Raw genomic sequence first — 16,163 nt, 5'->3', positions numbered from 1 at the left:
CCGAGATCCAGGGAGCGAAGGGACCCTCTGCCTCATTTTTGAAAGAAGCTCTGAAGCCACAGAAGAACGAGGGTGCCATCTGCCTCCCCCACCCATCAGGGGCTCTGTCCCGGAGTCGCCGCTCTGGTCTAGAGCACCTCCCTCTGCTTCTGAGTACCCTGGCGGCCAGCGCCCGGGTCCCCGGAGGCTCCTGCCCACCGAGCTGGGGCCGAAGCGCGCTGGGCAGGCCTCGCCCGTACTGCAACCATCAAATCTTGTGCTGCCATCTCTTCCTCCTTCCTTCTCTTCCCCCACTGTTCCTCCTCCGAGACAAGCAGACATAAAAATGGGGGTCCCCCTCCCCCGGCGCCCCCGGCCCCTCCTTGCCCAGCGCCGGCTCTTCCCAGGGAGTTGATGCCGTTGTCTCCCGTCTCTCCCCTTCCTGGGCTGGGCAGGTGACCATCTCGGTGGACGGGATTCTGACCACCACAGGCTACACGCAGGAGGACTACACCATGCTGGGCTCTGATGACTTCTTCTACATCGGGGGCAGCCCCAACACGGCGGACCTGCCGGGCTCGCCCGTCAGCAACAACTTCATGGGCTGCCTCAAGGACGTGAGTAGAGCTGCGGCCTGCGGGCTGACCCGGCCAGCTGCCCCCGGGCCTTGCTCCTTCTGAGTCCATGGGGGACACAGCTCATCCTCAAAACCTGAGGCCCACTGGCTCCGTCAAGAGGTGTCTACCAGCTGGGCGCGGTGGCGCACACCTCTAACCCCAGGACTTAGGAGGCTGAGACAGGAGGATTGCAGGGTTGAAGCCAGCCTCAGCAACTTAGGGAGACCCTATCTCCAAATAAAAAAATAAAACTGGGCTGAGGGTGTAGCTCAGAGGTAAAATGCCCCTGGGTTCATTCCCAGAGCCATAAAAAAAGAAGAAAAAAAGGCATCTCCCTTCTCATTTCCCGGAGCCATGGGCACCCCTTCCTCTCAGAGGACTCTCAGAGGTGGCCGTGGTACCGAGGCCCAGGCCGAGTGTCCTGCGGCACCGAGCAGGGGCTGTGGGGACGGTGGCAGGGTCCCTGGTGCTGGCCACTGCTGGGCAGGAACGGCCAGGCCCTGAGCTGCTTGCCTCCTCCCTGACGCCCCCCGCCCTGCAGGTGGTCTACAAGAACAATGATTTCAAGCTGGAGCTGTCCCGCTTGGCAAAGGAGGGAGACCCCAAAATGAAGCTGCAGGGGGACCTGTCGTTCCGCTGTGAGGATGTGGCCGCCCTGGACCCCGTGACCTTTGAGAGCCCCGAGGCCTTTGTAGCACTGCCCCGCTGGAGCGCCAAGCGCACCGGCTCCATCTCTCTGGACTTCCGCACCACCGAGCCCAACGGGCTGCTCCTGTTCAGCCAGGGCCGACGGGCCGGGGCCGGGGCTGGCGGCCACGGCTCTGCCCAGCGGGCTGACTACTTCGCCATGGAGCTGTTGGACGGCTACCTCTACCTCCTGCTGGACATGGGCTCCGGGGGCATCAAGCTGCGGGCCTCCAGCCGCAAGGTCAATGACGGCGAGTGGTGCCACGTGGACTTCCAAAGAGACGGGCGCAAAGGTCAGCGGCAGCCCGCCCCAGCCCCCTCCCGCTGTCCACCGGCCGGGTGTCTGCGTCATTCCGGTGCGGTTCCGCCCTTGTGCACTGGCCGCTGCCCGGCTCACACCTCCCGTCTCCCGCTTGCTGCTCGTGGGACTCGGTTTCCTTCCCTTGCAAGGAGCTGTTACCTGAGGGCCATCAGGAGGGGAGAATCAGCACACCTGTGAGAGCATGAGCTCTGCCCGGGCGTAGGCCTTGGCCATCCTCCTGTAAGAAAACGGCACCCCGGCATGGCGGGGCACGCCTGTAATCCCAGGACTTCGGAGGCTGAGATAGGAGGATCGCGGGGTCTAGGCCAGCCTCAGAAACTTAGGCCCTGTTTTTTTGTTTTTGTTTGTTTGTGGTACTGGGGTTCCTGGAAACCCTTCTACCTCTGGACTACGCTCCCAGACCTATTTTTTTTGTGTGTATGGGTCTGGGGATGAAACCCAGGGGCATTCGACCTCCGAGCTACACCCCCTGCCCTATTTTTTATTCTTTATTTTGAAACCGGGTCTCACTGAGTTGCAGAGGGCCTCACTAAGTAGCTGAGGCTGTCCGGGAATCTCTATCCTCCAGACTCAGCCTCCCAAATGCTGGGATTACAAGCGTGCGCCACCATCCCCGGCATCCCAGACCTATTTTATATTTTATTTGGAAACAGGGTCTCTTAAGCCAGCGAGGCTGGCTTCGAACCCGCGCGATCTTCCTTGCGTGATTATTTTTGTTTTCGTCTCCCGAGCGCGGGGATTACAAGCGTGCGCCACCACACCTGGCCTTTTTTTCTTCTTCTTTCTAATGTATGGCTTGGAGGTAGGACACTCCTGAGCTCAATCCCCAGTTCCCCCAAATAAATAAATAACCCTAACTGCAAATAGATAAGCAAATGAATGAAAAGAAAAAAATATAAAAAAGGGCTAGGGAAGCCGGGCGCGGTGGCGCACGCTTGTCATCCCAGCATTCGGGAGGCTGAGACCTGAGGATCGCGGTTCCTGGACAGCCTCAGCTACTTAGTGAGGCCCTCTGCAACCTAGTGAGACCGTGTTTCAAAATAAAGAATAAAAAATAGGGCAGGGGGTGTGGCTCGGAGGTCGAATGCCCCTGGGTTCCATCCCTAGACGTGAAAAACACAAAAAAGGGCTAGGGAGTGTGGCTCAGCAATAGAATCCCCTGGGTTCAATCCCAAGTACCAAAAAAAAAAAAAAAAAAAAAAAAGGAAAAATAGCTCTGGGGCTGGGCTGGGTGCGGCTCAGTGGTAGAGCACTTGTCTGGTATGCAGGAGGCCTTTGAATTCAGTCCCCAGTGCCACGGGGTGGGGAGGAGGGCAGAGAGAGAGGTTCCCAGGCGTGCCTCCCTTCTATCCAGAGCCACCAGACTTTCTTTTGTGGACTCACTCAACACATACAGTCATGTCGTGGTGTTGGTGGGGAGTGGTCCTGGCATCTCATATCAGAACCCAGGGTGTTGAAGTCACGTGTATAAACTGCCAAAAAATGGCATAGAAACTCCGTACATCTTCCCGTATGCTTTCAGTAACCTCCAGACTCTACAATACCTAACGCAACGTGAGTGCCACTGAATGGGTGTTTTACTGTACTATTTGGGAAATAATAACAAGAAGGAAAAAAATCTGTATGTGGTCAGTACAGACACAAGTTTGTGTGTGTGTGTGTGTGTGTGTGTGTGTGTGTGTGTGTGTGTGTGTATGGTAGAGGTACTGGGGATTGAACCCAGGGCCATTCTACCACCCCCACTTTTTTTTCTTTGAAGTTCTGGGGATTGAACCCAGGGGCATTCTACTTCTGAGCTACACCCCAGCCCTATATTTTATTTCATTCATTTAAAAGTTTTTGCTGGTACTAGAGATGAAACTCAGGGGCATTCTACCTCTGAGCTACACCCTCATCCTATTTTTTTATTCTTTATCTTGAAGCAGGGTCTCACTGAGTTGCAAAGGGCCTCACTAAGTACCCGAGGCTGTCCACGAACCCAGATCCTCCTATCTCAGCCTCCCAAATGCTGGGATTACAAGCGTGCACCACCACATCTGACCCTATATTTTATTTTGAAACAGGGTCTAAGTTACGGAGGGCCTTACTAAGTTTCTGAGGCCGGCTGTGAACCTGCAATCCTCCTGTCTCAGCCTCCCAAGTACCAAGATTACTTGCCTGTGGCACCGTGCCCAATTCACTACCAGACTTCTTTGTTATTTGTTTTGAACAGGGTCTTACTAGGTTGCTGATTTCTCACATTGCTGAGGTTGTCGTTGAACCTGTGATCCTTCGGTCTTAGCCTCCCAAGTACCGGGAGTAAACACACGCACCACCACGCCTGGCTCCAGACACAATTCGTCCTGCCCCTAAATGTTTTTCACCCATGTTGGCAATGTGGAACTCAAGGATGCAGAGGTCAGCGATATTTACTGTGTGCCGGCGCTGTCCAAGGTGCTGGAGATATGAACGGCCATGAACAGACCAGGAAAGACACAGCCAACGGCCTGATGCTCCTGCCTGGCAGCAAAGGCCGTAGAATAATAAAGCTGTGGGTAGAGGGTTCTGGTCAGGCAAAGCTAGTTCTAGAAGCTTCCACTGCTTCTAGCAATCCTCTCCTTCACCCTTCCTTTTCTCTTTCTTTCTTTCTTTCCTTCTTTCTTCCTTTCTTTCTTTCTTTCTTTCTTTCTTTCTTTCTGCAGTACTAGGGATGGAACCCAGGGGCATTCTATGTCTGAGCTACACCCCCAGCCCTATTTTAATTCTTTATTTTGAAACAGAGTCTCACTGAGTCGTGGAGGGCCTCACTAAGTTGCTGAGGCTGGCCTCGAACCACAATCCTCCGGCCTTAGCCTCCCAAATGCTGGGATTACGAGCGTGTGCCACCGCGCCCGGCTTCCCCAGTTCCTTTCAGTCTTCTTTTCCTGCCCTTCTGTTTTCTGCCTGTGAATTTCCTTCTCTTTACTCTTCTCCATCTTGTTGAACACGAGAGAATTAGCCAAGAAAGAGACAGTTGATGTAAATGAGACCCAACAGTTATCCAATTTAAGTGCTTACCAATGTCAGCTAAATCTTGGTGCCCGCCGCTATTGCCACCCGGCCTGCCAGTCTGGGTGGACCGAGCGTTCCTGGGCCCGGGGAGGAGGGGCTGCTAGGGCTCCCCGGCTGTCTGAGACAGTGTCGGCGGGTCTTCATCACCGCTGTTTCCCAGGGGTTCCGCGCAGGTGTCGGCAGCACCGCAGGCCGGAGTCTGCAGGCGCGCAGGGCGCCCGGCCCCGCCCCTCTGAGCTGTCTGGCCCTGTTAGCCTCGCGCTGACCTCCATCGCCCAGACCCTGGGTCTGCCTGGGCCTCGGGTCACTGTCTTGACCAGAGCAGGCCATGTTTTTGTTTTTAGACAGTCTTTCCATGTTGCTGCCCAGGCTGTCCTCAAACTCGCCATCCTCCTGCCTGAGCCTCTGGAATAGCTGGGATTATAGGTGTGCACCATTGCACCCAGACCAAGCTCCAAATGTTCCTTCTTTCTCTTCTCCTCCTCCTTCCTCCATCCCTCTATCCCTCCATCCCTCCCTCTCTCCCTCCCTCCCTTCCTTCCTTCCCTTCCTTCCTTTTTTTTGTGGCACTGAGGGTGGAACCCCCAGCCCCATTTTATTTGAAACAGGCTCTCACTAAGTTACTAAGAGCCCCACTAAGTTGCTGAGGCTGGCTTTGAACCTGTGATTTTCCTGTCTCAGCCTCCCAAATACTGGGATTATAGGCCTGCGCCACCACATCTGGCTCCAAATACTTCTGATGCCCTGCCTTCTCTTCCCCTCCCTCCCTCCCTCCCTCCCTCCCTCCCTTCCTTCTCTTAGTTGTACACATTATAAAATTTACCATCATAATAAGTTTAAGGGCACTAAGTATAAGCAGCTGAGGCTGTCCGCGAACCGCGATCCTCCGGTCTCGGCCTCCCGAATGCGGGGATTACGAGTGTGCGCCACCGCGCCCGGCTCACATGTGCTTCGCTGTTTCACTTGGCGCAGTATCTTCAGGGTCGTAGCATGCGTTACGAGTTCCTCTTTAAGGCTGACTAGTATTCCACTGTCTGTATAGACACACCGTTTACCCATTCTTCTCTCGGTGACGGGCTGGGCCATCCCTGTTCCGCGTTTTCGGATGACCTTGGAGCAGAGGCCTGTCCTTGATTCATTTCCTCCTCCACGCTCACCTTGTACCCCTTGCCCTGCCCCTTCTTCTTCCAACACTCGGTTCCTTTGCTGGGAGTCCAGTTGGGCGCAGGTGGGCAGCGCAGGTGTCGGATGAGGGGGACGAGTGGCCATGTTTGTTAGGGGAGGGGCCCCAGACCATGGGAGTGGGTTTAGCAGCAGGACCCTGGGGCAGGTGGCACCTCGTTAGAAGGGAATAATTTGGGACCATTAAAAAAATTTTTTGTGTGATATTGGGGATAGAACCCCAGGGGAGTTCTACATTTGAGCGGCACCCCTAGCCCCATTTTTGTTTTTTATTTTGAAACAGGGTCTCACTAAGTTGCTGAGAGCCTTGCTAAGTTGCTGAGGCTGGTCTCAAACCTGTGAGCCTCCTGTCTCAGCCTCCCAAGTACTGGGATTACAGGCCTGTGCCACCATGCCTGGCTTGGGACCATATTATTCAAGGGGAGCAGGGTAGTGGTGTCTCTGGGTCAGGTGAGGTTTTGAGCAGAGAACATGCTTTTCAGTTATATTTGTTATATTTTATTTATTATGTTTATTTTTTATTTTTATGTGGAACATATTGCAAATGGCATACATTCAGACTGAGCTTGGTACCCTCCCCAGAGAACCCGCTTTGAATAAGCGTGTCTGAGGGGTCAGTGTCCCCCCTCGTCCTGGCCGTGGTCATACTCTGACTTCCTCCTGCACAAAGATTCCTGCCACATTCACGCCCGATGTAGACCCCAAGCCACCCTTCGTCTCTTTAACCCGGCTAAGATGGGCAAAGGTGGGCATTTAAAGTCTCAGTACCCGGGAGGCTGAGACAGGAGGATTGCAGGTTCAAAGCCAGCTTTAACAATTTAATAAGACCATCAGGAACTTCATGAGACCCTGTTCCAAAATGAAAAAAAAAAAATATAGCGCCGGGGTATAGCTCAGAGGTAGAACACCTCTCAGTACTTGAGAGGCTGAGACAGAAAGATCGCAGGTTTAAGGATATCCCCAGCAAAGTAGAAAAACTCTCATCAAGACTGTTTCAAAACAAAACAAAAATATAAAGTAAAAAGGGCTGGGGTATAGCTTGGCGTTAGAATGCCCCTGGGGTGATCCCTACTACGTACATGTACAAAACAGAAGATCTCAGTAAAGGCGTAGAAGCTGTCTCCTGAGCCTGTTTTTTTTTTTTTTTCCTAAGACAATCACCTGTTATACTTTTCCTGGGTAATTTATTTATTTTGGTACTAGGGATTAAACCTAGGGGTGTTAAGCCGGGCGTGGTGGCGCACGCTTGTAATCCCCGCGCTTGGGAGGCTGAGACAGGAGGATCGCACGGGTTTGAAGCCAGCCTCAGCTACTTAGTGAGGCTCTCAGCAACTTAGTGAGACCCTGTTTCCAAACAAAATATAAAAAAAAGGTCTGGGAGTATAGCCCAGAGGTAGAAAGCCTCTGGGTTCCACCCCCAGTCCCACCAAATAAATAAATAAATAAATAAATAAATAAACCTAGGGGTGTTCTACCTCTGAGTTAAAACCCCAGCCCTATTTCATTTATTCTATTTATTTTATTTTATTTTTTGTGGTACTGGGGATAGAACCCAGGGGGCATTCTCCCTGTGAGCTACACCCCCAGCTCTATTTTTTTATTCTTTATTTTGAAACAGGGTCTCACTGAGTTGCGGAGGGCCTCACTAAGTAGCTGAGGCTGGCCTTGAACCTGTGGTCCTCCTGATTCAGCCTCCCAACTGCTGGGATTACAAGTGTGCGCCACCACGCTTGGCTTTATTTTTTGGTACTGGGGATGGAACCCAGGGACACTCTACCTTTGACCCACACCCCCAGCCCTTTTTAGTTTTTGCTTTGAAACTGGGTCTCGCTAAGTTGCTGAGGTTGAGCTACTCCTGCCTCAACTCCCTAGTGCTGGAATTATAAGCATGTGTTCCTACACCTGGCCGAGACTGAGTAATTTGTAAAGAGAAGTTGATGTGGCGCCCAGTTCTGCAGGCTGGGAAGCCCAAAGCCCGGACAGAGCTTCTATGAGAGCTTTTATACTGTTATAACACAGCCCAAAGCTAAAGTACAGCCAGTACGTACAGTAGAGACAGAATAGGCTGTGGCCTCACTTCTTTCCTGAGAACAGACCTACTCCCAGACCCATGACCTAAGCACTGCCCCAGGCCCACGTCCCGACCTCAGTACACATTTATTTTTTTGTGGAACCGGGGATTGAACCAGGGACATTCTACTTCCAAGCGACACCCCCAATCCTTTTTATTTTTATTTATTTATATTTTTTATTTATTTTTTGCCATACTGGAAATGGAACCCAGAGGCATTTTACCTCCAAGCTACACCCTCAGCCCTATTTATTTATTCCTTATTTTATTTTATTTTATTGTGGGTCTGGGGATTGAACTCAAGGGCATTCGACCTCCGAACTACACCCCCTGCCCTATTTTTTATTCTTTATTTGGAAACAGGGTCTCACTGAGTTGCAGAGGGCCTCACTAAGTAGCTCAGGCTTCCCGCAAACCACGATCCTCTGGTCTCAGCCTCCCAAGCGCGGGGATTACAAGCGTGCGCCACCACGCCCGGCTTTTTATTCTTTATTTTGAAGCAGAGTCTCATTAAGTTGCAGAGGGCCTCGCTAAGTAGCCGAGGCCGGCAGCGAACCTTGATCCTCTGGTCTCAGCCTCCCAAGTACCAGGGTTACAAGCGCGCGCCACCACTCCCAGCCTTATTTTTATTTTGAAACAGGGTCTCGCTAGATCGCCAAGCGTCCCCCCCCCCCCCCCCCGTGCCACTCGGGTGGGTCCCCATCTCCACAAGCCTTATCTCGCATTTCAAAGTGAGAGCGTGAAGAGACAATTTGATAGAGGCTTCAGTGATCTAAAAGTGCTAGGTGCAGCTGGGCCTGGTGATACACACCTGAGATTTCAGTGCCTGCGAGGCTGAGACAGGAGGATTGCAGATTCGAGGCCAGCCTCAGCAACTTAGCAAGACCCAGTTTCAAAATAACAAATACACAAAGGTCTGGGTGTAGCTCAGAGGTGGAGCACCCCTGGGTTCAATCCCTATATAGCCACAAAAATAAGTAAATGAAGAGCTCAATCAGCGTTGGTGGGGAAGAGCCCTTCGGAGCCCTCAGCTCTCAGAGTGGTGCCGTCTGCCTCCGGCTCCTGCTCTGGGGTCCTGGCTGGTGAGATGGCCTAGGTGAATGATCTGGGCCTCTTTGGGCTCAAGCTTTTGGGCACCGTTGTCATGTGGTGAAAGGAACAGGGCCTCTGGGCCTGGGCTGCGGCTCAGCCCCCTGAGCCTGCTCTAGGGTGGCCGGGCCCAGCTGGGATGGTGACTTCCGGTGGCTTCTCTCTGCCCTGCCCTCCTCGCTGAGGCCTGCTTTCTCTGGGTCCCCAGGCTCCATCTCGGTGAACAGCCGCAGCACGCCGTTCTTGGCCACTGGGGAGAGCGAGGTCCTGGACCTGGAGAGCGAGCTGTACCTGGGCGGCCTCCCCGAGGGCAGCCGGGCGGACCTGCCCCTGCCCCCGGAGGTGTGGACCGCAGCGCTCCGGGCCGGCTACGTGGGCTGCGTGCGGGACCTCTTCATAGACGGCCGCAGCCGAGACCTTCGCGGCCTGGCTGAGGCGCAGGGGGCCGTGGGCGTCGTCCCCTTCTGCTCCCGGGAGACCCTGAAGCAGTGTGCATCCGCCCCCTGCCGCAACGGGGGCCTCTGTCGAGAGGGCTGGAACCGCTTCGTCTGTGACTGCGTCGGGACCGGCTTCCTGGGGCGGGTCTGCGAGAGAGGTGAGGCCACCTTCATCCCTGCTCCCACGCCTAAGGGCCACCCCCACCTTCCCTCCCCATGACAGCCTCCCCCGGCTTGCCACCTTGTAACGACTCTCTGGCCTTCTCTCCCTCCACCGGCCCTTGCCCGTCCCCCTCTCTCCTCTCCCGTCACTCCGGGGGCAGAGGCCACGGTCCTGAGCTACGACGGCTCCATGTACATGAAGATCATGCTGCCCGGCGCCATGCACACGGAGGCCGAGGACGTGTCCCTCCGCTTCATGTCCCAGCGCGCCTACGGGCTCATGATGGCCACCACCTCCAGGGAGTCGGCCGACACCCTTCGCCTCGAGCTGGACGGGGGGCAGATGAAGCTCACGGTCAACCTCGGTAACACCCCGCCCCGTGTCTTCCCTGGCCCGCCTCTCACCCGCGCCCCTCTGTCTGGAGAAGCTGGTGGTGGCGCCAGCCAGGGGTGCCCGTTAGGGTTTGGAGTCGGGAGGTGACAGCCGGGGTCAGCTCAGAGCTCTGTCCCTGATCCACGCCCCGTGAGGACAGAGACCCAGAGCGCGGCCACACTCCTGACCGAGAGTGTCCCGGGTGTGATAACCAGCAGAGCTTGCTGGGCCTCGGCGGGCGGCCGCTGTCCTGCACACACGTGCAGGGCCCCGGCTCGTTCAGGCTTTTTAGTGCGCCCGCTTGCTCATCCCTTGGCTCATTAATCGGGAGGCACTTGCTGAAGCCTGCTGGGAGCTAAGCCCGGCTGCGTGCGTGTGGCGGCAGGTGCAGGGAGGAGCGGCTGGCCTCGGCCCGCAGCCACCCGCAGAGGTTCTTGAAGTTCCGAGCCGTCGCTGCGGGTGTGTGCGGGTGCTGCGTGCACACTGGACACGCAGCGGCTCGCTGCGGCGCTCTTGTCCAGCGCCGTGAGCTTTCTCGGCTAAGTTCATAGCTGCCCTGTGAAGGTATCAGCTCACCAGGCAGACATTGCTATCCCTGCCGTGCAGATCACGACACTCACAGATTGATTTATCCAACACCCCAAAGCTAGCGAGAGCCCGTCTCAAACCCATGGCATCGTCCTTAAAGTACGATGCCTTTTCCATCGGCTCCCTCAGAGGGGAGTGGCCCCCGCCATTGGACAGCTCAGTCTCTGCCTGTGCCCATGTCACCTGCCGGTCCCCAGCTGGCCACACGGGACTCTCAGGCTCTCTTGATGGACTTCAGCTTTTGTGGTCAGGACCAAAGGACCCAGCAGGCTAGCTCCGCTGATGTTGGGGCGTCTTATCAGTGACAGCTGTCTTCCAAGCAGGGCCTGCAGCAAGGGGGACATGAAGCCCCCAGTCCCACGAGCTTGTAGTGCAGGGGAGCCCCGGAAGCAGCGGCCCCGTGCTGTTCAGGCTGGGTCACATCCGTCCGTTCAGACTGGCCTCTTGAAGGCAGGAACGTGCGGCGCCCAGGACCTGCCAGGTAGAAGCCTCCAGGCCACTGGCTCATCTGCTGTGTCCTGGGCCTAGAGAAGTAGGGTTCTTTTGAGCAGATTAGAACCCTCAACTACAGAGAATGCAGAGATTCCAGCTTTTTAAAAAATATATTGATCAGGATCCAGATGCGGTGTCACTTGTAATCCCAGTACTTGGGAGGCTGAGACAGGAGGATCGCAGGTTTGCGGCCAGCCTCAGCAACTTAGTGAGGCCCTTGGTAACTTAGACCCTGTTTCAAAATGAAAGCTAAGGGGTTGGGGGTATAGCTCAGAGGTAGAATGCCCCTGAGTACCAGTACCACACACACGTGCAGATCATCTGGAGAGCTGGGTGTGGTGACATGCACCTGTAATCCCAGTACTTGCGAGGATTGCAGGTTCAAGGCCAGCCTCAGCAACTTAGGCCCTGTCACAAAATAAAAAATGAATAGGGCTGGAGGTGTAGCTCAGAGGTAGAATGCCTCTCGGTTCAGTCCCCAGCGCCAACAAAACAAAACAAATATCTGGCATCTCATCTTAACCTTGGTCTCAGGGGCACTGGGGGCCGGTTACCTCATTAATATACCGTCTCTTTCTCCTGTTCGGCCACCTGACCTTTAACTCCCAGGTCAAAGGCTTGCGGGGCCTGGAGGGAGCTGTGCAGAGCCAGGGTCCCGAGGCGGTTTGAGGGTCCTGCAGCTTCGCTCTGAGCACAGTCCAGTGGGTATAGTGAGCGGGTGGGGCGGCAGCCCTGAAGGGGAGCGGCTGGGAAGCACCACAGGGCCACACTCTTCAGGCCTTTGAAACCTGCCCTGGAGACCCCGACACTGTCCTAGGAGGAAGGCCCCAGAAGGGACCCCATGTATGTCCCTAGGCTTCCCAGACTGCTCAGAGCTGGGTACAGAGCACAAGATCCCCCTGCCACGTGTGTGTGCACACTCTGAGCACGAGGCCTGGTGCTTGGTGGGGCACAGCAGGGGGGGGCTTTGATTTGCAGAGGACAGAGCTTCTTGCTGGCATGGTTTGTCCTAGGTCCCCCCAGGAGAAGCTCTGATGTCTCTAGAGAGGAAGCAACATCCTTGGCCAGGAAAGCTCCATCTTGGTGGGCCCTGGGGAACTTTCACCCTCGGGTGCTCCTCTCTTTCCCATGGGCACGCTTTTTCCTTTTGTACCACATAAGTCTCAAAAATCAGAGCCCAAGGTGGCCCTCCTGGAAGACCCGGGCTGCTAAGAAGAGGCTTCTCAGACTGACAGCCACTGAGACTGTGCTCTGCCCCGGCCCCAGAGACGCACGTCATCTGTGACCAAATGCCACCACTGTGCAGGCGCAGAGGCGTGTGGCCGCTGAGCCAGCGCTGGACACACCAGTGCCCACGTGGCTACCATCCTGGGCTGTGAGGGAAGGGCTCGGCTTGGGGCCGGATGACCTGGGCTCTAGCCCTGCCTGGTATCTTTTTCTGCTGGGTAAGTCATTTTCCCTCTCTGAGCCTTTCCCTTCTCTGCAAAACAGGAATAAGAAATCTCACCCTGCTGGGCGTGGTGGCGCACGCTTGTAATCCCCGCGCTTGGGAGGCGGAGACAGGAGGATCGCGCAGGTTCGAAGCCAGCCAGGCGCGCTGGCTTAGGAGACCCTGTTTCTAAATAAAAAAATATAAAAATAGGTCTGGGAGTGTAGCCCAGAGGTAGAAGGGCTTCCAGGAACCCCAGTACCACCAAAAAAAAAAAAAAAAAAGAAATCTCACCCTGCCGGATAGTTTCAAGACTCAAATGGGATAACAGGCATAAGACACTGCACAGATACACGTATCTGCAGCGACCCGCCCGGCCTTCCTGAGGGAAAGCATGCTGGGAGAGGGGCCTGGCTGTGGGCTTCCACGGAGCACCACCCGGCCTGGCCGTGTCTCGGGAGCCCCATCCTGATCTCCCTCCTGCTTACTACCCAGGGCCTGCAGGGCCTCACTACCGGCCCACGCCAAGGCTCCAGTTCCGGCCTGGACTCCTTGGTGTGGGTGGCAGACCTGTGGAGGTTTGGTTTCTGGCCACCCGGTCTCATCCCGTAGGCAGGGAGGCCTGAGGGACAGGAGGCATGCCACATGGCATGGAACAAGATTGGTGCTGGACCCGGAGAGGGCAGAGGCTGCTGGGCACCATGTGGCAGGGGTGCTGGGCAGGGGCCCTCGGGGCCAGCCTCCACATGTGGGGGCCTCGCCACACAAGAGAGGGTCAGAAAGGTCCTGCCATCTCCAGCCGGACAGAGGGTTCAGAGTAGCTGAACTGCGCCTCCTGTCCCAGCCCCAGCCCCAGCCCCAGCCCCAGCCCTACCTCATCTGCAGCCCCTGAGCAGGCTGGGCAGTTGGTCTCTGTCCCTGGATTGTGCCCTGTCCCCGCGTGGCCTGGGTCCCCGTCTTCTGTCCTGGGCCGTCCTGGCCTGTTCCCTCCTCTTCCTTCCTAGACTTTCCTCTATTACATATGCCTGGTGTCCGGCTGTCCCGCGGCTGAGGTAGAGTGTATGAGGTGGAGAGCGTGTGCCTGCCTCTCTTCAGTGCCTTCCATGGCTGGGGCTCCCACCGTGGCAGAGCTAACCACTCTGATCACTGGGCTCTTTTTCCTCGGTGTTACCTACCTTTTTTTTTTTTTTTTTTTTGTGGTACTGGAACCCAGAGCCATTCTACCTCTGAGCTATACCCCCAGCCCTATGTTTTTAGTCTTTTTAAAATTTTTTTTTTTTGTGGTACTGGGGTTCCTGGAAGCCCTTCTACCTCCGGACTACACTCCCAGACCTATTTTTACATTTTTATTTGGAAACAGGGTCTCCTAAGCCAGCGCGCGCGGCTGGCTTCGAACCTGCGCGATCCTCCTGTCTCTGCCTCCCAAGCGCAGGGATTACAAGCGTGCGCCACCACGCCCAGCAGTCTTTAATTTTTGAAACAGGGTCTCACTGAGTTGCAAAGGGCCCCACTAAGTAGCTGAGGCTGTCCGCAAACCGAGATCCTCTGGTCTCCGCCTCCTGAATGCTGGGATGACAAGCGTGCGCCCCGCGCCCGGCTGCTGCCTACCTTCTGAAGGCCACCTTGTTCCTAAATTCTCACTTGCTCTGTCATTTTGGACTATAGAGAGGAGGCCTAGCGCTTGTCCGTGTCCTTGGTGAGGCTCAGTACACATGACAGCCAACACCCTTTAAGCCCTGGACCCGCAGGAGGGAGCATTGCCTTCCCACCGGGGCCGCCCACCATGCCAGGCGCTGGCTCTGCGCCAGGGCCACGCCAGGAGCCTGTGCTGCCATTACTGCGCAGAGGCTCCTGGCCCGGAGTGGGCCCTCGGTCTCCATTCTGTGGGACGGGCGCCGGGGGCCGTGTTCCTCCCCCGGGCTCTGTTCCTTCCCCCATCCCGTCACACGCACACGGCCACCCTGGTCTCTGTGTCCAGCCGGGCCTTGGAGGGCCTGTCCTTCACGTCACCATCCCAGGTGTGGGTCAGCGGGTCGCTGGTTATCACACTCTGAACTGTGCTTGGGCGAGTGCGAGGAAGGGGCCTGCCCTCCAGGTGGGCTCGCCCTCCTCACGCTCCCAGGATGTGAGGTGGAGTCCCTTGCGGGGTGGGCGGAGCTGTCACCTCTTCTCCAGACAGATGGAACCCCCACCCCATCCCAGTCACCCCTTGCTGCAGAAGTGAGAGAGTCAAGCTCCTCCTTCCGGTCTGTTCTCCAACAGGGGATCAGCCTGCCCTCCCAGCCCCCTTTTTTCTTTTTTGGACCCTTCATTGGTGAAGACTCTGCTGGCCCCGAGAGAGCTCCCGGGACCTGACTACAGGGCCTGGCACCTCCCTCCCCGCCTTCCCTGCCCTCCCGGACCTCCTCCCCTCTGCCTCCTTCCTCTGCGGAGACTCCGCACTCCCTGCCCTTTGACCTCCCTCTGCCCCTCCCTCGGTGCCAGGCTGTGGCTCAGGGCCCCGGCTGCTCCCCACTCTTCTGCTGCGGTTGACAACGCGTGTGGAGCTCAGCTGTACTGCCCGACGGGCCCATGACCCCCAGAGCCACAGGGGCACCTGTCACCTCCACCGCAGGAACCTTCAGGGGCCCCGGGGATGCCAGGTGCATCCTGGCCATGGGGTATGTGGGCAGAGCCGGGTTTTGGAGGAGCGACAGGAGGGAGGCCAGTATACCACTGTTAGCCGAGGGCAGGAGGCAGCGGGGGCGCGCCCGTCACCAGCTCTGCGCGGGATCCTCATCCCAGCGCCACAGCTCACAGGAAGGGAGGCTGAGGCTGACGGGCACGTCCTTTGCCTGAGGTCACACGGGGAATGAGCATTAGAAAGCACAGGGCTTTCTGCAGCTCCAGCCAGACCATTCCTGGGGCAGAGTTGGGGTTCCAGTCTCATGAAGCAGAGCAGGCGCCCTGAGGGACAGAGACGCAGACTCCGTGGGGCCCGCAGTGCTCGTTTCCCCCGCAAGGACCGGCTCGCACCCACCTGTGGTGATGCGTCCAACCAGGCGGTCCCAGAGGCGCTGGCCCTGGGCTCTGCGGGCTTCTGACCATGGTGCTCCCTCCCAGCCTGAGGGGCAGCAATGCCAGGGCCGAGCAGGGGTAGGATCCTTGCCACTGTGTCTGCTCCTCTTTTTTTTGTGATACTGAGGTTTGAGCCCAGGGATGCTCTCCATCCTCTTTATTTTATTTTTTTGTGGTACAGGGGCTGGAACCCAGAGCTATTATACCTCTGAGCTACACCTCTAGCCCTATTTTATTTTATTTTTTACTTTTGAAATAGCGTCCCACAAAGCTGCTGAGGCTGGCCACGATCCTGGGATGCTGTCTCGGCGTCCCCAGGCTGGGCTTGCAGGCGTGCGGCCCGCATCCTGCTGCCTGCTTGTCCCGACATACTTTACCTTCTGTCGTGTTTTGTAAGGCCTCGCCCCCCTCTAGGAAAACACATCAAGTACTTCAGGTGCAGGAGTGCCCCAACCCCTAGAGGCAGCCTGGCATCTTCCAGGATAGGGAGGGGTGTAAGGAAGGTTCCTGTAGGGCGGTGCCAGCCCCTGAGGCTCCGGGAGGTATGCGGCCTCGGGAAGGGGGCCCTGGGGCAGACCCCACTATTGAGCTCAGAGCCCGCCACACCCGGGCTCTGAGCAGGGGGTCGTTCCAGAGCAGGGGATGCAG

The 16,163-nt window shown here is 56.5% G+C and overlaps 1 protein-coding gene across 12 annotated transcripts in view; it reads left to right on the top strand.

Annotated features, from left to right (window-relative positions):
• Positions 1 to 16,163, top strand: part of NRXN2 (neurexin 2) — a gene marked incomplete at both ends in the record, with an annotated part of 111,623 nt that overhangs the window by 53,402 nt on the left and 42,058 nt on the right. For all 12 annotated transcript variants that reach the window (XM_080706929.1, XM_080706932.1, XM_080706933.1 and 9 more), the window contains 4 exons: positions 435 to 596; positions 1,138 to 1,576; positions 9,186 to 9,572; positions 9,738 to 9,941. In XM_080706929.1, the coding sequence (XP_080563055.1) occupies positions 435 to 596; positions 1,138 to 1,576; positions 9,186 to 9,572; positions 9,738 to 9,941 (1,192 nt within the window). The remainder of the gene's footprint in view (positions 1 to 434; positions 597 to 1,137; positions 1,577 to 9,185; positions 9,573 to 9,737; positions 9,942 to 16,163) is intronic.

This window comes from Muscardinus avellanarius (genome assembly GCF_963383645.1).
Source record: "Muscardinus avellanarius genome assembly, chromosome: 1".
NCBI classification, from domain to species: Eukaryota; Metazoa; Chordata; class Mammalia; order Rodentia; family Gliridae; genus Muscardinus; species Muscardinus avellanarius.
The sequence above is the reverse complement of the archived record's forward strand: the minus strand, read 5'-3'. Positions and strand labels throughout refer to the sequence as shown.